This window comes from Amborella trichopoda, chromosome 8 (genome assembly GCF_054954075.1).
Source record: "Amborella trichopoda isolate Santa Cruz 75 chromosome 8, AtrichopodaSantaCruz75HAP2 v2.0, whole genome shotgun sequence".
Lineage (NCBI taxonomy): Eukaryota > Viridiplantae > Streptophyta > Magnoliopsida > Amborellales > Amborellaceae > Amborella > Amborella trichopoda.
Genome location: NC_142343.1, coordinates 163,697 through 191,400, shown reverse-complemented (window position 1 = coordinate 191,400; position 27,704 = coordinate 163,697). Strand labels below are relative to the sequence as shown.

Sequence of the window (27,704 nt, the reverse complement as noted above, 5' to 3'; positions counted from 1 at the left end):
GTAAGCACATGACATTTAAGTATCTAACTATTGAGTTACCTTGAAAGCTCAATCAAGTAAATAAGAATGACTCTGATGCATGAGTTACCTAAAGAGCTCAAACCAGTAGGTTGGGTTCTCGTCTTTCGTTTGAATAGGTAAGCGTCAATAAGTTACCTACCCGTATGGTGAGGTTGAGCAACTAATTTCTTTAGAATCAATTTCCAAAATCATGTTCCTCGTACATTTTTTTTTTTGATAACTTCATGTTCCTCATACTTATTGTCAAATGGTAGAAAAGTATTTATTAGCAAAATTGGGCAGCTGAAATTCATGTTTAAGTAAAAATTGTTTTGTAAAAAAAATAATATATTTGATATATCAAATGTTTAATCAAAACCGATAAATTCCTGGTAGAAGAGTCTAGTGAGAGCATGTGATAAATTACCCACCAAAAGTATCCTGAACAATATTCAAAGTTTAAAACATAATGAGTACGTCAAAGTTAAAATAACACCTTATGCTTGTTATAGGCGCCTTTGGATATTGAATATCAGAACCACAAACAGGAATCAAATGACAATAGCTTCTATGAACTATTGGGAAGATCGTGGAGAACGTAACAAATGAAATCAACCTCAAATGACAGCATCCCTCTTGGAATCTATGCTAAATCTCTGTTGGAGGGCGTAAGTGCACCTTCTATAGTGTATGCTTGTCTGCAAAAGGTTATACTGAACACTCTGGATTAGACTGCTATTTTTCAGAAACAAGCAACTATTTTGTTCTTACCCATACGTATATCAGTTCCAGACGCTACCCTACATGGTCCATGATGACAGATTTTTACACCTTGATCTCCACCTCATTTTCTCCCTTATCTCTACAACATCGGCTGTAAAAGAGGTTTGCAGCCCAGCTCCAAGAAAAAGGAAATGGAGAGTTACGATCTTCGTGAATTTATGTATTGCCTGGCCTACTTCTCCGCCCGACTCGGTTAATGGAAGCAACTTGTCTCCGCCATTCATGAATTGGAACCTGCACGTCATTGATATCAAGGTGGGAAAAGTTGCATCTGTTGGAAAACGTTAAAGTATTGCAAGAAGTTGGATACAGCAAAATCCATACCGCTGGAAAACCTCCATAATCACCAGGCTCGGTGATGTCCTTTGTGACGCAACTGTTAGCTGCAAACCGTACCTACAGCTTCTTGGGAATCAGTACCTAGCTTCTGCACACAATATCATCAAAACTGCATACTAATATTGCTAGTGTGACCCAAATGTTCAACGGTTTTTTATAATCATGTAGCATAACCTTAGAAAAAGTAACTAGAATTTAATTGCAGATGTCTGATGTACAAGTCACTTTGGCTTTACTTCATTTCCTTTACTTTTTAAGAGGCCGGCTTATTTCATTTTAGCTGATGAGTTGTGTATGAGCCACTTGGCTCTAATTCATTAGTCTAAATCAAATTTACATTTAACAATTACAATATATAAAACAATGGAGCCAGGACGAGTTTTTCAAAATGTCCAACATCAAACATGTTGTCAAGTTGACACGGACAACATGCCTACACAAGGCAATACAGCAAATATATGTCTCCATGCGTGGATACCTCAACTCTTCATATAATCACTCATGCCATTCCGCATGGATGAAATAAAGATCGAATCAATAGCATACCATTTGTTTGTTGGTTGAAAGATACCACGTGAAAAAATAAATATATAAATGTAACAATATGTAGGAATATGAATCATATTAATATAAAATGTTCTTTACATCATCTGTAGCAATTATCTATTTTAATTAATAATAATGGCAATATTTTAGATTATTCTTAAAAGTGTATAACATGCATTATTGTATTAAAGGATATAAATCTATGTTGTCCATATAATTCATTATATTTATGTTTAAATTTCATATTCCCAAAAATCAATTGTAGGTTACAAGTGACTCCAACAGGATATGACTATAGTTATTGAAATTTGCGTGTCCATAAGAAGACACATATGGCTTGTGTTACATGCCATACCTCTGTCGAACTTCCAACCATATCCTGGTAACAGAGAGATTAGCAAATTGCAGATACGAACTACATAGAATGACATCAACAATCAACTGGGAGAATGACAAAAGCACATTTATACATACAATCAACAAAGAAAAGTCAAACAATAGATACAATCAAGTCTTTTCCAATGGGGACAATTTGAGCAAGGAAAAGCCAGCTAGTTGCAATTTATATGCCATATTGGCATACTATAATTTGTTGTCATTGATGTCCAGGTCTTGCTTTAACTAGTAGCTACTACTTTATGTAATATCATAGCCAGAAAAATAAATACTCAAATATATTTATTTCGGTTGATTGAATTAATACCTTTGAAGAAATTTTAACATGATCTCTTATGGCGACCTTCCCTCCCAATGTAACATTGTCCCCGATCCTGTCAATAGAGATGGGGGAGACTATAAAAGCAAATGCGCAAAATCCGAAAACTTAAGAGAGTTCTACCAAATTCTCATTATCACCATAAAAGGCATTGAACTTTTGAGGAAAACAAATGAACATGATACTTCAAACAATCCGACTTAAAGAAAAGATCACGTACATAACAGAACCTGCAACCCCGACTTGACCGCAAATGATGCAACATTTGCCAATGACTACATTGTGAGCTATCTGCAACATTAAGAATGATCGCATCAGTGATCTAAGAAGTCCTAGTAAACATTGGCATGCAATCCATCTGCACTACGAAACTTTGCTCATCATAAGCAAATAAATTTAGATGTCAGGGAAATGATCAGGCATGTGAAGACGCATGCAGGCAGTAGGACAACCTGGACTAGATTATCTATCTTGGTATGATCTCCTATAACTGTGTCTCTCCAACTGCAGGTATCAACAAATTGAGTGCTCAAAATATCATTGGCTAACAAAAATCGAATCTACATTCATTTATTTACATTTACAATTATTAGAAAAAACTCAAACAGTACAGTTTCATGTTTTCACGATCTATCCGATAACCTCTCAAGCAAAGAGATGGACTAAACTTTCTATGATGGTTAACATAAGGACGAAGAAATTAGAGGCCCACCTGCCCCGATCAATGCATGAATTAGCACCGATTTCCACATGGTTCCCAATTCTCGCATACAACAGCTACGGCACAGAAGCAATACAAGAGGCATCACTTATCTCAATGCAGCTGCATTTTCTAAGACTTTAGTCCCATTTTCGTAATTTCACTCAATTTTTTAGAAGAAGATTACTTTTGAAATGGAAGAATAAATCAAACCTCCATTTTCATAAATGTGATTTACAATAAAAGAAAAGTCAGATACAAATAATTAGAATATCACTAACTTGGGGTTTCTTCACCAAGTTTCCATGAGCATCCACCAGAAAGCCAAAGCCTGTTTAAAGGAGAGTCATTAGTACCTTATAATAAAAAAGAAAATCTGTTTACACAACTCTTCTAAGTAGTAATGCTGAATTTATTAATGGACTCATACATGCAAATGAAGAAGAATTACTTGAAGGAACCACATGCCTACTCTAGAAGATAAAAGAAAAAGTATCATCACTATTTCTAGAATGGAGAGCATAGAAAGTATTAAATTTAATGATAAAGCCTGATATGAAAATGCAGAAGGATTCATTGCAAAGCACAATTCATCTGTCCCAAAAAAACCAGCTACACACACAAGCCACTGAATAACATTCTCCACAAGCCACAGCTTCCATGATAGGAAGGACTTCAAGTGAGGGTAAACACCATTGTTTTGCAAGTAAATGGCTACCCATCAAGAGCAAACAGTAAGTACACCAAATGATATATCATACCATTCATATGCTCCAAACTGCTCAATCGAATTTGGATGGTTGGTATCACAGGAGTCTTTAATTTTAATTTTTTTTATAAATAACATTGGCTAATTAGAGGCGTGTGCTTCACACCATCATGCAGCGAATCAAAATATAATAAAATATTTCACATAAAATAAGTTGATCAGAATAACACCTGAAATATTATAGGCGTTTATGTGGAGTACTGTTTTATTTCTTTATCAGGTGCACCGTGCTAAGGTACACACCTCAAGCAAGTAAACGGGATAGGTAAAAAATAAAAAATAAAATTTAAACATTATCAGATAACCATGGCAATCCAATGAAATTTAGATAGTGTTGAGCCTATGAGCACCCACTATAGAAATTCACTCCAAGCAATTTTTTGAGTGCTCTGTGTGTGTGGCTGGCAAGATGATGCAATAAACTGTGGTCTTTGATGATCCACTTCAAAACATTTCTACTTATATTGCACCTACATTCAGAATAAAGAAATCTAGGGTCTAACATGTTAACTATAATATTTAATAAAAAATAAAACTCAACCATAAGCATAACCAAAATACATCAATGAACAAGTAAGGAAATATTATTCAATATGGAATGCTACCAATTTACACAAATGTGGTCCATACAAGAAAAATGATGGCCTCAATGGTCTTTCTTTTCTCACAGAAGGCTAGACTAGAAGCACCCTATGTGGAGCATGTGGTGCTAAGGTAGGTATGAAAGGTGTGGCTATGTAGAATTCTGAAGTATAAATTCAAAAGTAATTTCTCAAAAAGAATTCAAAAGTAATTTCTCTTATCTTTATCAATAACTGGATTCTATACTTATAATTGCCATAATAAATGCAAAAATAGAAAATAAACACGCTACAATCTAGGATCTTTAATTCTTACTGCCAAAAGAAAATTTATTCAAAACTGTTTTCAAACTTATAATATGAATTCCAATACAATTAGGAATTCTAATCTCAGTAGGAGTCCTAGTCCAAGTAGGAATCCTAATTCAAATAGGATTCCTAATACAATTAGGACTTCTAAAATAAATATGAATCAATAACTGAATTAAACTGATAAACAAGATTGGGACGACTTATTGCACCTTTGCCTAGTGTTATCCCTTTAGGACTTAGCAGATCCCACAGCCAATTACCAAACCGACGACACACTTTGATCCTTTACTCTAGCTGAATCCTCTAAACTGGGAAGCACCTCTAGAATAGCCCATCACAAAACCATGGGGCTGAGAGCATAGGCTACTCTAATTAGGGTTTCTTATTTTAGACCCTTTTAAAAACCTTTGGGGCAACCCCTTAGCCAAGATAAGGCCAAGTGTGCCCCCTCTATACACCCTATGTGATGGGTGTAGGGGTGGAAACGGGTCGAGTCTGGGTGGACCCGGACCTACGATATTCCACTTAGGATTAGGATTTAGTTTGACCAAAAGATTTGCTGGTAGTCTGTGACATGAAAGAGAAACAAACCAGAGTCATCCATATCTGAAATCAACCATCATGATTTAGGAAGGATTCTAAGAAATTCATCCCCTGAATCTTTGTCCCATATTCACTTCTAGTCAAACTAGAATAAGACCAGTCAAATCTCATCTTCTATATTGACTAGAGTTTCTTTTTCTCTCACAAAGATATTGTAAAATTCAAAGTCCAAAAGTCATAGTAATATATTTTTCAACCAACTAAATATTTCAAGATCTTACTTAGTATCGTTGAGAAGATATCCCAAACACGTGGGAGATCTTTCCCATCCTCCAGGGGTCCATAAAGTCTTAGAAAGAAGGGGGGCATCCCACTTATGTGGGGTGCATGGCGCATGTGGGCCCCATGTCCCACTTCATATTCGTCCCGTCACATGTGGGGGTTGGCCCCCACGTGGGTCCCACAATACACCCACAAATCTCCAAAATATTAGGTCTGCCATTTTTAGAGTTTTAGTGCATAAAAACAAATTTTAAAATATCTAAAATCACAGGAACATTAATAAAGTTGAAAATGGTATTTATGAAGTTCTAGAAAATTCTAAAACACTTAAAAATAGCTTTAAAAGTAAATTGGTACCAATGGGTCAAGAAAAGTGATTGTCAGGCACTCCACCATGCTAGAAACCGAGATCCACAACTATCTTTTAAAACCAACCCAACTGGATCATAACCCACAATCATGCATATGGGCTAATGATTGGCCCATCAAAGCTGGCAAAAAAACAGTAGAACCACGATCCTAATATGTGGATTACAGGTTCCCCCCAAAACAAGTCGCATGCATATGTCACCATAGTGCAAAGGGGACTCTCTATGCAAATGTAAAGGTATCCCTCTATAGGTTGTTTCCCAGAATGTGCCTGCTAGATGTAAATGTTGTGCGTAAGTTTTTTGAGGATTTGGCCCTCACTCTTATAAACCTCCCTCTATAGGTTGTTTCCCAGAATATGCCTGTTAGATGTAGAAGTTGTGCATAAGTTTGTTGAGGATTTGACCCTCACTCTTTATAAGCCTGCAACCGCACATAAGCGACTATGAAGCTTTCCTAGGCTACAAACCATCCCTAGGTATCTCTCTAATCTCAACAAGGGATGTCTATCCAAGAAACCCTCAACAGTAGTGACTAGGCTAGGGGAAAAAGGGGTTATGGACAATAACCCAGGCCATACACCACCAAAACCTAGGTCAGTCAACCAACATGCACTCCACTGAAGTGCACAATTCATAATATTTATTATATTTACATGCTCTCACAGGCTTTAAAGGCCACAAACCCCAGCAAGGTGGGCCTATGATAACAGAAATTAGGACTTTCTTACTAAGGGAAAGAATGATCACATTCTCAAGGGAATACCATGATGCTCTACTTGGTCTTACACAAAATGTTGAACAAGCACAAGCCAAACTTAAAGAGCACATCTACTGAAGGCGCCAGCCACAAGAGAGCTGTTAAGCCAGCTTTACCACCCACAGCAGTCAGCCAACGCGTGGGTGTAATGGTTGAGCCAAAACTCAACAAGGCCCTCACAAAATCTCAAAATAAGAAGATGGTGAAACCCCACTGGGGAATCATTAAAAAAAATCAAATAAAAAAATCAAATGAAAACCCAAAATGGCATTCGAGACCTCCTATACAGTTAAAGTCGAGCTGGTGTTCAAGTTAATAAAAGGGCATAACTTGACAGACCACAAATGACTTCCTTGCATAAACACAAAGGACCTCAACCATCAGTACTTCAAAAGTCAATAGTGGAGGAAACAAAATTTGGAGTCTAAGGAACCTCAAAATACCAAGGGCAGTGCCCAACACTCTCCAAGATGCAGGCCCACTAAAAACTCCAAAAAATCTCTCTTTGTATTTGTTGGGTGTGTTTTTAGTCACATATGAGACTAATTCTAACCAACCTTTAAAAAGATATCGATATGGAAAGCACAAGCCTTTAACTGACGCTTGATAGAGGTGCTAATAAAAATGTGAGTTTTACAACAAACGCTGGGTAAGCTGTTTTATAACAAATGCTGGATAGAAAATATATAAGTTCAACAAGCTTAGCTTTTGAGATATATCTTGGATGATAAACATGTTTCTTAGTCACCATGTAAGACTAAATGTGTTCTAACGAACGCTTGATAGACTAAAGATGTCAAATATATAGCGAAGGTTGTAACGCACGCTGGATAACTGTCTTAACAAATGGTTGATAGGAAATGAGCATGGTTCTTGATAACACGTGGCTCAGATATGCCCCATGATATGAAGATATGAAAGATATGATATGGCCATAATACCAAGATTCATCATACGGACGCCCCAATATGCCTTCAGAGTCTTGACTCGTTAGTCTGTCCCTATATCTCCCGACTTACGATCGATAAATGATATGATACCAATAGCTCGTTAGTTAAGCATGTTCAATTTTAACTTACGGTCGATGATAGAAGATATGAAAGCCATCTCATTGTGAGACAAGTTCTAGGATACATATGCTCCCAGTGTTTCAAAAAGCGCTAAGCGGTCGGGGGGGGGAGGCAAGCGCCTAGGTGGGCTCCCAGTAGAATTTTTTTTTTTTAGGTTTTCTCTCTCTAAAATAGCCTTTAATGGGTTTTAGGTTTCAAATGAACCTAAAACCCATAATTTTTCCTTTTTAGTATTAAAAAAATGACCCAAAATACTCTCAAGGAGCCGCATTTTCGCCCTTGGGTGGGGCGCAGGCCCTAGGCGGCCGCCTAGGCGGGTTCAGGTGGTCGCCCAGGGATATCTGCCTAGGCAGCTGCACAAGCGCTGGGCATTCCGCTTTTTGAAACAGTTTATGCTCCTAAGGCTCCGATATGCCGATCCATGTGATATGTGGAGGAAACTGATGGGGTTTGATATACATATTTTCCTTAATCCATCGTCAGTTGCACATATGCATCGTAACTTACGATCTGTGATAAGAGTTCATGAAGACGTTTCAATTTGAGATGAAACTCTGGGATACATATACTCCCATGGCACTTATATGCCTCTCCACTGGAGATTGGAGGAGTTTTGGGTGAGATGTGATATGCCACTTTTAATCCGTCGATAGTTAAGAATATGGGGTCTTAACAGACAGGTCATAAGGAAAACCTCGCCATATGATAATATAATGATGTTTTGTCCTTAAAGATATATATTGAAGCTTCATATATGCCTCTGAGTCCAAGAATGATATAAAATTGGGTGTTATCCGAACGTGGCTTAACCCATGTCCATATCCACCTTCAGTTAAGATACGCCTTGACTGACACCCCAAAACTTTGTGTTTTGGGATTGAGCCGAGACTTACAAGGAATCATATTTGAGGCATTTTAACCCTGACCCTAAAGTTTCGTATCATTTAGAGATGATTTGACTCATCATCCATATCCCCAGACAGTTAGAGCCTTAAAGCTTTATGCTCCGTGCGTTACAGCGAGGTTGACAACCGGTCACCAAAATTGGGATCTCTCTCTCGACAAGAAGAATTTTTCCATGGGACCTAGGACTATTGGATTCCTGACTCGATGCTCTATCACCCTTAAAAGGTGTGGCATTATTTGAAATATATATGGATGAAACGGTTGCACCCGCAATTCAGTAGTTTTGCTGACTCAATTTCCAGTAGAAACACAATTAACTTGGACGAGCCATATCTCTCTCATCTGAGATCCGTTTGAAGCGAGACTTGGACTATTGTGTTCATCTCTGAGTCCTCTTTCATCTCTCCAAATTTCATGATCAAAGGATTCATCATTAGAAAGCAGTTGCCGAAATATGACGACATATCAGAGCTGTGCTGCAGAAGTCTAACCGACGGTCGACAGGAAGTAATAGAATCCCTACTTTCTCTCATGCAATATCTTTGCTGGATCTAGAAGCTGCTAATTCAAATTCGAATATTATGAAGATGAGCAATGACCAAGATGTTGATTATCATCAGAAGACACATGTGTGTGCATTCAAACTCATTCAAATTACATGACTATCATCTTGAAGATTAGAGCGTGAAGATAAGGACACAAATCAACAAGTGGATAAAGATTGAAGATTTTGTGATTGTCAATTGATGTTGATCGTTATCCACTAATGAAGATCGATATAAACCTCCTTCCTTGATGCAGGAAAAGGGTTCAACTCCATTGGATTGGTAGAGTTCAATCAATGCGTTTTTGTGTAATGGAGATAACGAGATAGAGAGTGACTGTATCTGCAGTATGTTAAGAAGCAGTCCCCTATATGACAGCTTCCTGAACTATAATTGCAAGAGTATGATATAGAGAGAAGCTATAGAATGTACACCTAGTTGAAGCCCGATCTCGAAGAAGAACAGGTCATACAACAGTACCCTTGCGTTTAAGGTCAGGTATACAGGGCCCATCATGGTATTGTTTTTATTTATGTATGATTGCATATTTTCTTTCCTAGAATTGAATATACAAGTTTTAAGGCCCGAATCAAGGGTATTCGACCAAAGTCATGCTGATGTAAATTGTAACAGAGGATTAAGCCTCTGGAACTTATCTGTTATCAATAATATATATAAAAAACCTATGTTTCTATGATATGGAATGCATGGGCAAATTTGGCCTTGAATGTATTGTCCTCTGGTTGTTCATTTGGAGTCTAGTGTTTCTTTAAACATCTTCATCGATTAAAGCAGCATCACATTTTCGAAGTGTCCAGTATTGTGACACAAGGACTAGCGATTTGGAGATAAAGAGTGCGTCATGATTCCTAGTACGAAGATCTTGGGTAGGGTTGGCTTGGCTGTCTATAAAAGAACAAGTATTAACCAAAATACTATTTCCACCAAAGGGTCACAAGTGTTTAAATAGTAAAACCTAACCCATGCGGAGAATTTGTAAAAGCCACCAAACTCTAAAAGATCATTAAACAACATCCAAGGGGTTCTATTTTGAAAATTTAGCTCTCAGATTAGGTTTTGGGGTAGATTGAATCCAAATAGTTAAAAAAAAAAAAAAACCTTCATCTCTACCAAAAGGGTCACAAGTGGATAAATTGCAAGGTCCACCCTCTCTTACAACATTGTTGCATGAGGGTAAACAGCTAACCGTCATGTTTTCAAGAACTACTTTTATCAAACTCCATCCGTGGGCAATCCCAATTTGGATCTTCAAAATTATCCTTCAAATTTCAAAAGCCTCCATTTCAGGTCAACACCATTTGGATTTAAAGTGTAGATTTCTAGCTTTCTGCTTTCAGTTCGTTTTTAAGATGAAGTCTTTGGCTGGGAATTCACCCCCACCATCACTTTGCGAATTAATGGATCAATGGAAAATTGGTTTTTAATAATGGATTTGAATTGGCAAAAAACAATAAATGCTTCTGAAATTGGCTTGGGAAAGAAGATCCAAGTATGTCGACTGTAATCATCAGTAAATATAACATGCATTTGGTATGTGAGAAGGATTCTTTGGAAGATGGCCCTCATACATCAGAACGCGATAACTCTAAAGGGAAAGAAACTCATTTATTATGAGAAACAAATGGAGGTGCATGACTCGCACGTAGAAGACAACCTGAAAATAAATTATCGGACTTGGGCCTAGAAAATGAAGGCTGTTATGAAAGACTCTCAATAAAACCTATCACAATCCCAAAGACAATGATGCCAGGCATCGACTATGCCTTTATTTGACCTAGAGAAACCAATAGCAGAAACCAAAATTGAAGAGGATTGTGAGCTACTTGAAGATGGTCTTGCTTCCTTTGAATAGTAGAAGTTACTATATTGATCACCCTCAATAGACGTCTCTTTCGTGTGCAAATTCGTCACATAGACAAAGGAGGGATTAAGGAGTAAAAATTGGAGTTATCAGCTAACTGAGAAACAGACACAAGTCTAGCTTAATGAAGGGAACAAAGACTATTTGGGTTGGGAAAGATAAAGTATGCAGAATGGATGAAGTTGAAGCATCTCTGACGTGAGCGATGTCAATGTTCCCATCCCCAGTAATAAGAGTTCTACCATGATAAGGAATAAGCAGAAAAAACCTATCCACATTGCTAGGCACATAGGTAGCTTCCCTACAGTCAAGAATCCATATGATTTCTTTTCCTGCAAAGTTGATCTATGAGAAAGGGAGGGCGGCTAGCCATAACATAATTTCTGAACAGTGACATAGGGATAAGTCCATGATTAGCACTGGCATTGTAACTAGGATGCTAAAATTATTTCATCCTCTCCCTCAACTATGTCCACATCCAAAGGTATTTCAGGCATTCATGATGTGACATCATGACCCTCATTCGTGGTTGTTTCCTCCAAAGATGCATTTGTTGACATGAACATTGATTCATGTTGCAGAATTAATGGGCACAACTCAGCAAAAGTTGGTGTGGAGTCCATGCAAAGGTTCTAGATTCCTTTTGCAAACCAGTCAGCATGTACATAACCTCATCTCTATCAGAAACTATATCTTCAAGTGTCGCCAGTTGAGAGGAAGGGTCTTTCTTGTATGATAATTAATAACAGAAGAAGAATCTCACTAGACTTCTTCAAGAATTTGCGCACTGCACTGCTTGAGTTCTTCCTCTATTGACTAAGGGAGGTGCCACTTAGTAAAAAGAGGCAAGCCCAGTCCATAGTTGACTAAGGGGGGCGCTACTTATAACATTCGGAGTTCAAGAATGCGTGCACTGCAAGCTTGTGAGTAATTTTTGAATGTAGGGGCTATATGGAATTCCAAGTACTAAAATAAAAGGTTTCTCTTTATTTTTTTATCAATAAATCTGAATTCCACTTACAAGTGCTACTATACACTATTGTAAATAAGATACGAGTCAATTCATCACTGAAAATTTTAATACAAATAATGTTCCTGAAAATTGAAATAAACTTAGCAATATTCACTGAAAATAAAACTAAACAGCCGGGAAAACTTACTTGAATTTTTCGACATCCACCCCTTAGAACTTGGCATATCCTACACCCAATTACTTGACTAATGGCGCACTCTTATCCTATTGGCTTTGCTGGATTTTCTAAGTCGGGAAGCTTCCTTAGGCAATAAATTTCAGATCTTGGGTTTGAGAAGCATAAACAAGGATTAGGGTTTCTTAGACCCCTTTTGGACCTTTCTAGGGCATGACATAAGTGGCACCTCCCTTAGTCAACTATGGGCTGGGCTTTCCCCTCTTTACTAGCCTATGGGTGTCGTGCCACTCCTAGCTGCTAAGGGTGGTGCATGCCATCCTTAGGGTCTAGAGATGAGAGAAGGCGATATAGAGAGAATGGGGTGACATGGAGTAGAGAGAGAGAAAGAGGCTAGAAGGTTGTGTAGAGAATGAAGGGGGGGGACCGGGGGGGGAGTCCTGTCCTTATACAGGCCTCAAGGGCCTTAGGTATGCCTTATCCAATGAATAGGATTTAAGGTAATCTACGAGGTAAGAGAGAGAAATAAATCTAAACCATCCATCCTAAAAATCAGCTATCATGATTTAGGGAGGAATCTAGGAACCTTATCCCAGAGTCTTTCACCCATATCCAATTTTAGTCAACCTAGGATAAGCCTGTCAAGATAAATCTTCTAGAACTCCCTTATTCGTTACAAAGATTGTAGGAAGTAAAAAATAAAAGACTTAGTCAAAGATTTGAAGAAAATTTCAAAAAACAAAATATTCTTAGCTCTCACAAAACAAGGACACAAAATATTTAAAAAAGATTGCCTTAATCTTTCCAACAAAAACCAAACTCTATAATTTTTAATTTTTTTTTGAAACTGTAATATTAAATTTTTTATTTCAAGAAGAAAGGAGGGCATCCCACCTCCATGTGTGTGGTATGGGGCCTACATCTCACACATGTAGGTGTGGCACACAAATGGGGTTGGATTTAAGGCCTATACATGTTCCAACTAGCCCCTCTACAATTCCAGAACTTTCAAACATGCCCTTTTGAGGGTTTTTATAGCTGAATAATTTGAAACTTCCGAAAAAATTTCAAAATTTCCAAAAAATTTCTTAAGTTGAAACAAATTTTTTTAGAAATGGATCTGTATCAATGGGTCAAGAAAAGTGTCTGTCAGGGCACTCTACCCAACCTAGTAACCATGATCCACGACTATCTTTTCAAACCAACCCAACGAGACTCATGACTCAAAGTTTCATGCAGGGGCTCGTGATTGGCTCATCAAAGCTGGCTAATAAATAGTAGAACCACAATAGGAAGAATATGGATTACAGGTTCCCCGCCTTAAGAGCAAATCATTCGCACATATCATTATAGTGCAAGGAGGACCCTATGCACATGTACAAGTCACCTTCCTGGGTATGCAATTGTCATGTGTACATGTTTTGTGAAAGTGGTTGTCACATGTATATGTTTTGTGGGGGTTTGTTGAGGATTTGGCCCTTGCTTTCAGAGGCTTACATTGGCACATAGGTAACCACGAAGCTCTGCTGACCTACAGAGCATCCCTGGGCATCTCTCCAGCCTTAAAAAGAGATGATCCTATTAAAATCCTCAACGTAGTACCATATGCCCAGGGATAAGAGTTTTGGACATGACCAGGGCTATAGACCACCAAACCCTAGGTCAATCAACCAACACACACACTTCTACTGAAGTGTGTAATCCACCACGATTCTTTATTTACGTACCCTCACAGCTTTTAAAAGCCACAAAAACCCCAACATCTCCCATTTGGCCTTTTAAGGCCGTAGAATCACTCCTCACTTATTATCTCTCTCAAGCCCATCCCATGTACATTTTGGCAAATACATTTGTCACCAATCTTTTTGTAAAAGGATCTACGAATGTAGCCTCTGTGGGGATATGAGCAACCTCGATCCCTCCTGGTTGGATCTAATTGCAAATGTTGTAATAGTCTGCCTTAATGTCTTTGGATTTCATGTGAAATTGTAGCTCTTTGTCCAAACAAATCGCTGCCTAGTTGTAGTAGAAGATCGTCACGCACGCATACATCTCAAATATGAGCAGATTTCATGAACTTCTTCAATCAAACTGCTTCTTTTGCTGTGAGACTACAAGCCACATACTATGACTCCATAGTCAAGAGTGCCACAACGTCCCGTTTCCTTGAGCACCAGGAAACAACTCCACTGGCAAGTGTGAAGATATACCCCAAATAAGGACTTCATCTCATCTGGATCCCCTTGGCAGTCCGCATCTAAAAATCCCTATCTATATGTCCGAGCCAGGTCAACTAGTAGGGTCTCAAAGACCACAAAAGCATATACTCTCTATCAACTTTATGGTTCGCATTCTTAGGTGCTTTACAGTACTCGGCTCTCTATCACCCTTAGGGTTTGCATTCTTAGGTGCTTTACAGTACTTGGCTATGTGCCTAAACCTCTTGCAGCTGGTATTCTTCAAATCCTTCTTTTTCTTAGGCCTGTTATCCGCCTTTTGATTCTCACTATTCCTATTCTTATTCTTGCCCTTGCCCTTCTTTTTCTTATATGATCCTGGGTTAGTTTGAGGTTTACTAGGTTCACAAAGTCATTCGAGGCTAGAGTATCACAAGTCATCCTTCGTTTTTCTTCCGTTGCTTTAAGCTTAGTGATTATCTCGTCCAGCTTTGGCGTGCTCCCTTGTGCAGTGAGGGATGAGCATATCAGCAGCCTCAAGTTCTCAGACCAAGGCTCTAAAAGTTTATATGCTTGGACAACTTTCCTCCTCCTTTCATCTTTAAATCTAAGACTTGCTTCATTGCCATGGTTCTTCCAATGAGGGAAGGAGTGGCATAATTAGCCTCAAGCTTCTGATGGATTTCTTTTGAAGTCTTCAGGGGCTCATACTCGAGGGCGAGAGTATCATCCATGGCCATAAGAAGGAGAAGCTTAGCCAAGGTATTTTGCACTCCCATTGAACATAAGCATCCCTTACAGATTGCCTTCCATAAACATTCCCTCTTGCTCAGGTGGGGGGTTCTCAGTAAGCATCTGACTGAGTCCTTCAAAGAGGACAACCAATTTCTCTTATCCATTGCATAATTCTTTCCATCAAATGTTATAGATTTAATAAGTTCAGTCATAAAGCTTTTGGTTTCCATCTTTCTTGACTAGTGTACGAACAATTAGTGGAGAGACGAGTGAGTTTTCAGTGACAATAGGTCCACATTAGGGGTCAGCATTGAGCCCATACCTCTTTATCTTAGTTATGGACAAGTTAACTAGGCACTTACAAGATGAGGTACCGTGGCGCATGTCGTTTGCAGATGACACAATTTTGATCAATGAGACCTGAAATGCCATCAACACAAAGTTAGAACTATGGAGGGATGCTCTAGAATCTAACGGTTTTAAAATTAGCCAGACTAAGACAGAGTACATGGAATGCAAGTTTAGTAATAATAGGAGTAGAGAGTATTCTCTTGGGCAGAGAGAGATAACATAAACACCTCCCAAGAAGCTGGGAGAGTGTTCAAAAGGTAACAAATCTGCATAAGCTCGGGAGGCTTCATGTTGATAGCTTCGAGTTCACGTACTAATGCCCGGAATGCGTGCACATGATCTGCAACTTTTGCTCCTTTTGCCATCTTTAGCTCGAGGTACTACTTTAGAGCAAGGGTTTGCTTGATCAAAGAAGGATCAACAAACTCTTTCTCTAGTTTCTCATGTATCGCTTTGGAGGTCTTCCAACTCTCATATTTCGATGCATAAAACAAGCAATTTATGCTTGGCGATCATGTTCGTCTGGTCCCACTCTGCATGATTATCTTTCACGTGTTGCCTATCATATGCATTCCCTCTTGGGACCGGTGGAGGGTCTTGAGTAAGCGTATCATGGAGATTTTCCTTATAGAGGACATATCCCACTTTACACTTCTAAGACACAATTGCTTCCATCAAATCTTTTCAATTTCAAGAGTTCGACCATAAAACTCTTTACGACCATGACTCTTGAATCAAAATACAACAATAATAATAATAAATAAAATAAAATGGCAGTAAGAATTCCTTGCTTTGATACCAATGAAAGGTGGATTTGGTGACTAGGCAAGTCAAAACTGATAATTTTTTTTACTCTTTTATATGTAATGCCGAGCGGATCACTTACAAGTGTCCATATTACAATTTGACTTAATGAAATAGCCAAGACCTCTTATTTGAATCCCATTAAAAGAAAATCACATTCATCATGTAGAACTGAAAATTACATAAGAAAACAATAGAAGCAACAAAAGCACAAAATATGAAATAACGCATACCTTGCCTTAAGTTACCCCCAAGGACTTCGTACACCACAAACCGGGTCTCCTCCACTGATGACGCACGGCATCTTGGTTCGAGAACACACCTCATGATTAGGAAAACCTAGGCAAAACTCTTATAGAGCATCATATGGGTTTTCCTTGACCAGGGCTTAACACATGAGCACGAGGCAAAGACTTAGGGCTAGGGCTTGTGTGGCTTGGGCGTGCCACCCCTTAGGGTTAACTCTTTCCTTTCTAGAGATCGCATCTCACTGCACCGTCTCAAACAGACCCAACCGATCGTAGGGGTTCATGATTGGACCATCAAAGTCAACCAATGAGTGTAGAAGATATGATCCTAGACCATAGATTACTGGTCCCTCCCTAAGGATAAGTCCAGGGCCCATTTTAGCATTATGTTGCATGGGTCCTTCCAACACAATCCAAAGTTGCAGGGAGTCATCTCTTCCGCAGTTCGTACAAGTACATGTCGTACACCCTTGTCCAAATGGTCGCTTCTTGGACAGCTATGTAGTGTATATGCCGTATGATGGTAATGATGAGGATTTAGGCTCTTGTCCTCTCATGCCATCCATCACACACATGGGTCAAATCCATGTCCCCTAGCCAACTATCCAGGGCACCAACCTCATCTAAGGATAACCCCACATCGAAACTTTTATTGGTTGTGCTTACACGATACCCACAACTACGGGTTTTGGAATTCACATTGAGTCATAGCCAGTCAAAACTCATATGATTCTAAAGCATTATCAATGCAATACAGTCCAAGCTGGACCATACTCCCACTAGAATCAATAATTCATTATATATTTTCAGTACATGCTCTCATAAGGCCTTTAAATCGTCACGAAACCCCAACAGAAATAGTGGAACCACATTCTTCGAATGTGGATAACATGTTTCCCCCTTAAGAGAAAGTCATACGCACATATTACTATAGTATAAGGGGGATTCTCTTTGCACAAGTACACATAGCATTTGCAACGTTGCTTCCCAATATGCGGTTATCATATGTATATGTCATGCAGAAGCTTGTTGAGGATTTGACCCTAAGCTTTCACAAGCATACATTGACACAAGAGACCACAAAACTCTCCTAGCCTACAATCCATCCTTGGGCATCTCCCCAACCTCAACTAGGGATGAATCTCTAGAAACCCTCAACAGTAGTGCCATATGCCCTAGTGTGGCTCTTGGACATAACCAAGACCATAAACCGCCTAGTCTAGATCAGTCAACCAACACACGCACTCCCATTGAAGTACATAATCCACTATAATTCTTTGTTTACATGCTCTTACAACCTTTAAAGGCCACAAAAACCCCAACAATTTTAGAATATCCAAAAATCCTTAAATGGTGTCATCAATTAGAGACTTTGAGCAAAATTTCTTGAGACAAAATGTTAGTACTCCAAAAGAATAAGGTCTGAAGGTATTCCAAACAAAAAAGTGGTGGTACTCCAAGAAATTAAGGTCTTCTCCAAAGCATTCCTTGCAGTGAATGCAGGATTGAAAGTAAAAATGAGTATTTGATTCTCTTCATTATCAACTTGTTCATTATGAATAAACTATGGCGGCATTGGATCGATTCTAATAAGATGACCCACGAGAATTTGATTGTGAATGAAAGCAAGTATCTGGTGTTTCCACATGAGAAAATTTGTGGGATCAAGTTTACTACTATGGAGAAGAATAGAGGAAGAAGAACAAGACCAGGCCATGAGGGAAGGAAGAAGAAGAAAAAGAAGAAGGATGCCCTTGATTAGCTTTGAATTACAATGAACATAACACATATATGTTACTTCATGTGAAATAGAACAACTTTTCTTCTTTGAGGAATCTTAAATTGAAAATAGTTTTTCTTTTTTTCATGCATGGGTGTGTGTTGTGTGTGTGTGCGTATGTGAGAGAGAGAGAGAGAGAGAGAGAGAGAGAGAGAGAGAGAGGGAGATTTCAATTATGTTTTCAAATGAGGATTTCAAGAGAAAGCTCGGGGACTAATGGAGGGACTTGTCTGAGTGTGTGCATGTGTGTGTGAGAAAGAGAGATAGAATGAGATTAGCAAGAGGCTTATCAAGACTAGGAATGGGTCAATCTTGAGATCTAGATCTTCCACTTTGATACCACGCAAAAATGTTATTAAAATGAAGATGTTAAAGTGCAGCACTAGGAATGGAGAAGAAGTCTGGCCATCCTACACATTAACTGCATCGACCTATTCTATTGATAAACATTATGCCCTTTATGTACATGAGACATTACAATATATTTTACATGGACAATAGACATGAAAAGAAAAATATTACAATAGGCCTATGTACAACACAGGTATCATATTAGTGAGAATTATCTTAGAGGTTCTAGAGAAGCTACTCAATAAGCCTAAGCAAAAAGTCTATACTAACCACGAAAGAGCTGATACATGGTGAATTTGATGTCAAAGTATAGATATGCCTACTCCATAATCCATGAAAAATGACAAAAAAGATATGAGGCTGTTATTACAAGCTTATGATGGAGGAAAAAATTATTCTTATTTTTTATTTTTATTCAATTTTAAAGGATGTATATTATAATTTTAGTTCGAAGGTTTATTTCTAAGGGTTTTTAGTTTTTTAGGGATTGTAGGGTTTTTTATTTTTTATTTACTTCATGAATACTATTCACAATTATTGTTCACGGGTACTATCCACAGGGGTAAAACTGTTATTACCAATTTTAAGTTAAGTAAGGATATATATTTTAATGTATTATTTGTTTGGACATTGTTTGTACTTAGAACATTAAATTATAATATATAAGACGTGTGTGGGGCCCTTGAGGGTAAATTCAACATGATTTTAGGAATTGAAAAAGAGAAACATTAGGCTTTTGGAACCCTACCTTGGGTGAGGAAAAGAGACCCTAGGTTTCTTTGAATGGTGCTTGTGTTTGACATTGTTTCTTGCTAATTTCTATGATCTCTCAAATCGGTATCAAAGCCTGAGATCCGTATAAGTAGTACCCTTGCAAGTCATTGTACATGGTACTGTAGCAAGTTCTGTAGCACAGTACTGTAGCATCGATTTTGCGCCTTAGATCAACATTGAAGCCTAGATCTTGCTGATTTCAGCGGGTTTTTGTTGATAATCTACATGGGGTTTGTGATTTCGTCGGTCCCAAGGCCGCGAGAAGGGACCGTAGAAGGGGAATTTTCGTAGATTCGCTATGTGATCCCATAGATGACATAATTGAGAAACTTGAAAGGCAAGCTCAACAGTTAGCGCAGTAGTTCGTGAGCCTCAATAATGGGCAAGTGATGAGGATAGTGACAAAAGACCTATAAGTTGGGAACATAATTCTAGGGTTTTCAATTTGAAGGATGAGATTTTTCTTAATATGACACAGATTACATCGAAAATCAGCAAGTTGTAGATTTGAATTCACTACCAATCTTTGACATATACTCAAATGAACAACAAGATCTTTTAGGAGATCCGATCTATGATAAGGATCAAGATGATGATGATGAGATTTTCGAAGAGGGTGAAGAATATGGAGAGAAGGTAGTAGGACAACCGATCAAAATCATGGCCTTTGAAGATTTCATTAATATCAAAGAGGAAGAGCATTTAAGAAATTCAGGGTATTGGAATTAGAGTAGTGCAGTGGAAGCATGGTCAATTCAAAATCTACAAATTGTGGCCCTGACTTCAGAAGGTGATGAAATAGATGTTTAGAAAACCTCTAAAGGCCAAAAAATATAGTTTGAAGTATCTTACATGATTTTCAATGGGAGTTCAAGAATAGCCAAATTTGATAAATTTGCATCGATTCCTAAATATACATATCAAGATCTGTTTCTTTACGAATTATTTTTACCATGAATGATCTTTGAATCAACAAAGAAAAAGAAGGTTGAAGAAGGTGGTTTTGACACTGAATTCATATTAGCACACTTCAAAACTCGATGACGAGTTTTCTCCAATCAGGGGGGAATGATGGAGAGCAAAATTATTCTTATTTTTTATTTTTATTCAATTTTAAAGGATATATTATCATTTTAATTTGAAGGTTTATATATAGGGTTTTTAGTTTTTTTTGAGATTCTAGATTTTTTATTTAATTCATGAGTATTATTCACATTACTCTTCATAGGGGTAAAACTGTCATTATGAATTTTAAGTTAGGATATATTGGTCAATGTATTATTTGTTAGGACACTTTTTGTATTTAGAGACACTAAATTATAATATATAAGAGGTGTGTAGGGCCTTGAGAAGATAAATTCCATATGATTTTTAGAAATTGAAAAGAGAAAATCTTAAGCTTTTGGAACCCTAGCTTAAGTATGGAAAAGAAACCCTAGCTTTCTTTGAATTGTGCTTGTGTTTGGCTTTGTTTCTACTGATTTCTATATTCTCTCAAATTCCCCTGCATCAGCTTCCTACATATGAATCCAAATACATGAATGTGAAGATCAGCACATAAATAGATAAGAGCACGTATAGCTGACTCCAATGGCAGTACACAATACACCTACTCCTTCACGAAAATAACCTACCTAAGAGATTTTTCTCGGTCTAAAAGTGTAGAGTCCACTTCATAAGTCACTAGGTTGAGTTGGTTACATCCACAAAATTTGGGCACGACATTATTTTTCCGGCACATATAGAGCTCGTCACTAGTTGAGGTGGTTATAATCCCAAAATTTAGGGTCCTAAAAATACTCCTAGATAGGCTTTTGCACGAGGGTGTGTATGAATGATATGCTCCTATGGGAGCATATAATTTTTGGCTATATATACACAAAGACAAGAAGTGGTGCATGTACTCAAACATGACAAGCATATATTAAGGGACACAGACGAATATGATGCATGAAAAAATGCTCAACCTTATGTTTTAGGCTAGACAAAAAGTGCTCTTAGTCAAATATAAAAGCCATAGAAGTTATGTGGATGAATTTTGTGCACTCAGAAAGCCCCACATAACCCAGTATAATCCTAGAAGAAATCAACACATCAACACAACTCGAAGCATTTCATTAGATTGTAGATCTTACCATCCTGGCCAATACACACCCCACTATGAATGATACAAGATTCACCAATAGAGCAATTACATACAACAGCATTATACCTGTGGAAGTAACATATACTGTTACCAAAATGTTACCCATTCTGAAGAAAATCCATGCAAGATTTAACATTCTAAAAACACAAGCACCAGATGCACAAATACTCGGTACAGGTAAAAGCACACTAACAATGAGAACTTGGTTACAAAGCACATATATAAAATATCATAGCTCATTTTATGGTTACAAAAACCTCCACAGGAAAGCAAACTCAGGCATTATCAGGAAATTCCTAAAGTATAATCGTCTCTCCCCTCCCCCCCAAACAAAAAACCCAGAAAACAAAAACCAACTGTCATGTGAGCTTCCTAATCAAATCCAATGAAGATAATAAAAAATAACATAAATGATGCAATACATGACTAGCAAGTAGCACTTCAAGGTATGGAAAGCCTGGTATAGTAAAGAAGGTCAAGATTGACATGTCGATTTGGTTGAGGGATCAAGGCTCGAGCCCATAAAGCTTGTCCTGATGCCAAACAAGCTGATCTGAAAAAGAAAAGGATAATGCAATGCAATTCACTTAATCGTATTAGATCAGCCCACAAAAAACTCACATACTAGCTAACCTTACAGAGACTAATATACACCTCACATGCTCAACCAATTAATCAATTGCGATCACCATCTGCTATGTCCTAAGAGAAGCTGAGGACATGAGGTCATCGACTGGTCAAGGAATGAGTTACGTCTACTTAGGGGATTGTGTTTCTTTGGCTACATTAACCCACGTTTCCTTTGGGATACTTTCCTTTGCTTCACCCTTAATTCGTTTTGCTTTTGTACTATCTACCTTATATTTCTTGTCACAAATGAATCATATTTTGACCCTAAAAATTAAAACTAGCAAACCATTAGGTGAATAAACAAGAAATAAATTAAAAGACCAGAGTAACCATCAGAAAATGACTTACATACCAAACAATAATTCTAAAGGCCCAATGAGTGAAAAGCATCAAGTGTACTATAGTGCATGAGGAATAAAAAAAGAACAAGAGGCATAGTGCACAAACTACCCAATTTTTGCTGAATGTCCTATTTTCACAGAAGGCCCTACAACAGCTCCTGATCCAAGATGAACATTAGCACCAAGTACAGCTTTTGGATGGACTATGGAACCTGCTTCTATAACTGCTGTTGGATCAATACAAGAGGACTTGTGGAACAAACCACCGCCATTATGCCACTTCTCGAACATTGATTGACCCATTACCTCTTCTAATTGTCAAGTTTGTAACAAACAAAAGTTAATGATCTTAAAGATTCAAATTATAAGCATAAAAATATATGTAACCAAATTGTGTTTTCATTAGAGAATCAATATAATTACACAGCCGATGTGATAAGATATTCCAACTTCTATTTTCAAATCATTACAGGATTTATCCGACAACTTTTTATCATCAACAAATTCCTGAACACTACTTCAAGACTATATAACTCGCAATAGAAAGAGAAAACATAAGCTAAAGTGAAGGAGAAACACTTATATGTCCAAAGCAAGGTTTTAAAAAACGGCAATCTAGATCAAAATCACCCAATCCAAATCGAGAATCGGTGGGACCGATCCAGTTCCCACAATATATCCGGAACCGACCAGTTCCAAATTAGAACCGGCCCCTTCACAACAGGAACTGCCCGCTTCACCGGTTCCAGCCCTATATGTTTTTAAAAAATTTATTTTTCTCATATTTTATTTATTCAATTTCTTTTGGTATTATAATTTAAAAAACAAAAATTTATTCATGTGTGGCCCCACAACCACTTGGAGCAAGAGGGGATAAAAAAGCTTTATCGGAAGTCGTCAATTTATACGACTATGCCTACCATTTTTCCCCATAACCCCAATGTGGGATAAATGTTTTATCCCACCTGCTCTTTTATACGGTTATGATGGATGAGGCACCACCAGCATCAAGATCTTATTAATAAGAAAAAAAAGAATTGTTGCAACTTCGAGATACAATAAAATTTACAATGTGTCTTTTTCTGAGTCATCTATAAGAGTGGTCATAAACTGTGAATTTCACTATGCATCAATTATGTTGTTGTGAGTTTCTTCTACGGCTGGCCTGCTCTAACTTGATTTTTGCATCCTGTTGCTAGGGTGAAATTTCCAATTCAATAAACAATTGTAATAAATGATATCGAGGCAAAGTCCCTCTATGTTTATTTCTAGGACTGAATTTAAGATATAACACCATTCGTTTTTATGTGCCAAGATGTTCTGAGGATCATTGATGATCATTTAAACAAGGAGGTTGAGAGGCCACACCATTTGTTGTGTACAATAAGAAGATTATGCGAGCAGAGGAATGGAGGTTCCAGTGCCCCTTTTTTGTAAGGAACTTCGGGGTGGTGGGCTTTGTTTCAAAGAACAATGGTATTCCAATTTCTTGAATGAAGCCTAGAAGCTTTCATGGTGTCCACATGACATACCAGCGTTTTAAGATTCCATGCTATCCATATGAAACCTTCTTAAAAACTTCTTAAATTGAAAAGCTTCTTAAAACCTTGATATGATACCAGTGTTAAATAAGGGACACCAGATAATGAGACCATTTACCTTTGGCACAAGGTGGTCACAATTAATATTGACCATTGGATGTGAAATAGGTGGCTGCACTTACTTCATTGACCAAGCTCAAAGTTGAAAAGAAATTTTCTCGAACTTTGTAACACACTCGAGCTATCAGATTTCACATCAGATGGTTGTAAGTAATTGTGACCTCCCTGTACCAAAGGTAAATGGTCTCATTGTATACAATCCTGTTAAATAATTTAGAGTAGTTCTCAAACCCTTAAATGAAACCTTAAATAAAACACAATAATATTAGATATTTCTTACTTTAAATTGGACATTCACTCTGCCCCTCAATAAAAACTAGTTTTACTTCATTGTCCAAAAAATTTTTAAACATAAAACTTAATTTTATGTTTTTTTTTATTTTCTTTTTCTTATCTTTTCCATGTAGACTATGTGCTCAAATTTTTTTCTTCTCCAGTCTCATTAAGATCAATTTTAGGAGAGAGAGAGAGAGGAGGCATTCATTAAAATCACAATTAGTATCAAAAAGTTAGTATCAAAATCACAAAAAAAAAGAAAAATTTGTATAAAAATCACAATTAATATCACATAATTAGTATCAAAAATAAAAAATCGCTTTCTCCCCCATTCCTTCACTAAAAATCACAAAATGAGTATAAATTTTTTTGTTAAAGTATTGCTTAAAATTTATTTTCAAAATTAATATATATAGACACTTAGACAATAAACAGTGTGTTGATATTCACACATTTTTTCAATATATTGAATGTCCATAATACACTATCCCCAATGTTTTTGAACTCAAAAAATAATATTTATAAAGAATTTTAATACTTATTTTATTTTATTTTAGGTCAGATCAAGTTAATCCGGACTGCCGACCCACACTTATTTTTGGGATAGCAATCCTCAACACTAATCCAGTTTTTTTAAACATTGGTCCAAAGTGAACTCCTTGATCATGTTTTCATATGCTCTATGAATTATTATGCTTATACCTGCATGACCACATTAAACCAGATCACTTGTTCTTGTATTCAATGAAATTGTCAAGATTTATGCCTAGATTGGTGTGATGTAGGCCATGACGCCATGTTTCTTTTTCAATTTAACAGTGTAGGCAATGTAGCATGGCAAGGAAGAAGAGTAGAAGTGGAGAGAGAAGCCGAAATATATCAAGAAGTTTGTTGTGTGGGGAAAAAAAAGAATCAGCCCTATATGGAATAGGTATATGTCATTTACCATTCTCTTAGACAATATCATATATTTCAAAGTCAAAGGCCACAAAGGCAAAGCCACAAGAAGTGTTTCCCTTTTGGTCTCTTGAAAGTGGCTAGGTTCACTAACACTCAAAGGGAAATATGGTTATCAATGCATCCCTATAGCTAGGAGTTTGTAAGATGACGTATTATCCAAGAAAATCTCTAGAAAATTTCTCCTGAAAGACCCATGAAAAATCTGGATGAATTCTCTCTAGAAAAATCTTTTGAATCAATGGCTAGGATTTTGTCTTAGGAATCAATGGCCAAGATTTGGAAACCTTTGGGCTATTCTTCTCTAATTGATGAGTGAGTCCCATTAGAGGTTGAGAGATTCCCTTCTTGTTTCCCCTTTTTTCCTATCAAACACAGTTCTGATATACTTTGTATTGGAATAAAATAGTAGAATTCAATCCGTTTGTATCCAATCTCTTAGTCCTTTTGCTTTAGATTACATCAGTTACATGTTCAAGATGTCCTCCAAATGGAGGACTCCACAATGAGAGTCTGATGTTTTTTTCTCCGTTTAGCTCTATCGACATCTGTTATTGATGAGCTGATTCCTAATCATGCAAAGAAATAATTTCCGGCAAAAATTTGCTTGCAATGCATGCAGCGATCATAACTCATTGTACAATTTGATTGCGCAAGAAAATAATAGTGAGATAAATTATAACAGTACAGTAGGAAGGAAGAGTTTACATGTACCATGGCGTTCTTAGAAGTTTGCATGGGCTTTGCCCCCAAAAAGAAGACGAATGAAATGGTGAAGAAAATAAGAGCAAATATGCGTGAAATGGGGGGAGAGAGTGTCTTTGCAGGATAAAGCATTTTGGGAGCCTGAGGGCATTTACCAGAAAGTGAAGCATCATCATCTCCTGAATTTGAAGAAGAATAACATTTATGGGCAATTAATGCCCGGAAATGAGAGGGGAATACTCCACTTCTGAAAGAAAATGTTTATGGTCAAGATTAGAATTACAGCAGACTGTCAGTGAATCCCTCTGTGGAAAAGATCGGTCATACACTCGTTGCAGAAAAACCCTAAACCTCTCTTCCGATTTACTCAAGCCCAGAACAAAATAAAACTCAATGAGGAGACGGTTATGCAGGTTTTTTGTTTTACCTGAACGTGGAAATGGCAGCCCATCCCGGCGACATCGAGAGAGAAAGAGATGGGCGCAATGGCATGCGAGGAATACATAGAGAGCGCCCAGGTGTGTATGTGATGGGAGGACACTGGGAAATTGGCTGCGGTGGTGGTACGCGCGGAAGCTTTTTTTTTTTTTTTTTTCCGATTTTTGAGAGAGAGAAGAGGAAAAAATACAGGAAACTGGTTTGATAGGCCCGCAGCCCCAAGAAAATCCTCGTCTCATGCTAAACAAAATAATGTATATTATAACAAATTATCAATATAAAATAAATATTTATAGACTCCGCGTACTATTTTTTATACTTTCGACTTTGAAAATTGATTTTAAATCCATCATGAAAATTTTTATTACCGAAAGATTTTTTATTTTGTTTTCGTAAAACCTAGGTATTATAGAAACGTCATCCCAAAATAAATAAATAAAAATCCTTCACTAATTGGAAACTAATTCGAAACTTATATAAATAAATCATTTACTTCTCGGTCAAGGAGATTACAATTCTATATGTTAGAAATCAACTGAGTGGATGTGATTGTGTCAAACTTTAAAGAATTTTTTTTTGAATTTCACGACAACTCAAACTATCCAATTTAAAATTCGATGGCCAAAGGTAACGATATAAAATTCACTAGTGAATATCTAAAATAATCGTATTTAAGAGAAGCAAAAATTGTGAAAAAAATCATAAAAAAGTAACTTTTTTTTTAATTTCATGACACAACTCAAACTATCCAATTTAAAATTCGATGTCCAAAGGTATTTGATGCAGTATAGAACTCACCCGTGAACACCCAAAATATCCGCATTTAAGAGAAGTACAATTCGTGAAGAAAGTCACAAGTAGATAGAAAAAAACACATAGACACAAATATTTCGACACGGGTCTACAAGCAAACAAGAAGAAAAAACACCCATGAAAAGCTCTCTCTCCCTCTACACGATCTCAAATATCTCTTTCTTCCATTCCTAAAAGTTCCAATCTTCCCCATTGCATGGTACCATCTTTCTTTTATAGAAGCCCAACACCTTCCGAAAGATTTTCACCTTCTAAAGAAAACGTCTCC

At 37.3% G+C, this 27,704-nt stretch overlaps 1 protein-coding gene across 35 annotated transcripts; it reads right to left on the bottom strand.

The window, feature by feature from the left end:
* Positions 1 to 386: 386 nt before the first annotated feature.
* Positions 387 to 27,555, bottom strand: LOC18437976 (putative UDP-3-O-acylglucosamine N-acyltransferase 2, mitochondrial). Of its 35 annotated transcripts, none has more exons than XM_088873020.1 (13): positions 26,613 to 26,753; positions 26,341 to 26,432; positions 24,246 to 24,412; positions 22,696 to 22,897; positions 21,605 to 21,681; positions 15,524 to 15,581; positions 3,365 to 3,414; positions 3,096 to 3,160; positions 2,836 to 2,887; positions 2,604 to 2,674; positions 2,372 to 2,438; positions 1,108 to 1,179; positions 387 to 1,017 (listed from the first exon to the last, which is right to left on the bottom strand). In XM_088873020.1, exons 5-13 carry the CDS (start codon positions 21,674 to 21,676, stop codon positions 940 to 942), a joined length of 585 nt encoding a protein of 194 aa, XP_088729146.1. In that variant the 5' UTR covers positions 21,677 to 21,681; positions 22,696 to 22,897; positions 24,246 to 24,412; positions 26,341 to 26,432; positions 26,613 to 26,753; the 3' UTR covers positions 387 to 939. The 35 variants fall into 35 exon arrangements, 13 of the variants coding, with proteins under 13 accessions (XP_088729146.1, XP_088729148.1, XP_088729145.1 ...); XM_088873022.1 differs by having other exon boundaries at positions 24,310 to 24,412; XR_016060127.1 differs by lacking the exon at positions 24,246 to 24,412 and having other exon boundaries at positions 1,108 to 1,210; positions 3,096 to 3,206; positions 26,613 to 27,459.
* Between the last annotated feature and the right edge of the window lie 149 nt (positions 27,556 to 27,704).

What these genes read in the sequence shown, in the direction of transcription:
- LOC18437976 (XM_006848172.4), bottom strand. Translation starts at nt 26,677, where the DNA reads ATGCCATTGCGCCCATCTCTTTCTCTCTCGATGTCGCCGGGATGGGCT. An exon ending in GCTGCCATTTCCACGTTCAG is followed by an intron (nt 26,433 to 26,612) that starts GTAAAACAAAAA and finishes ATTTTCTTTCAG; the next exon opens with AAGTGGAGTATTCCCCTCTC. An exon ending in TGATGATGCTTCACTTTCTG is followed by an intron (nt 22,898 to 26,340) that starts GTAAATGCCCTC and finishes CTTGACAATTAG; the next exon opens with AAGAGGTAATGGGTCAATCA.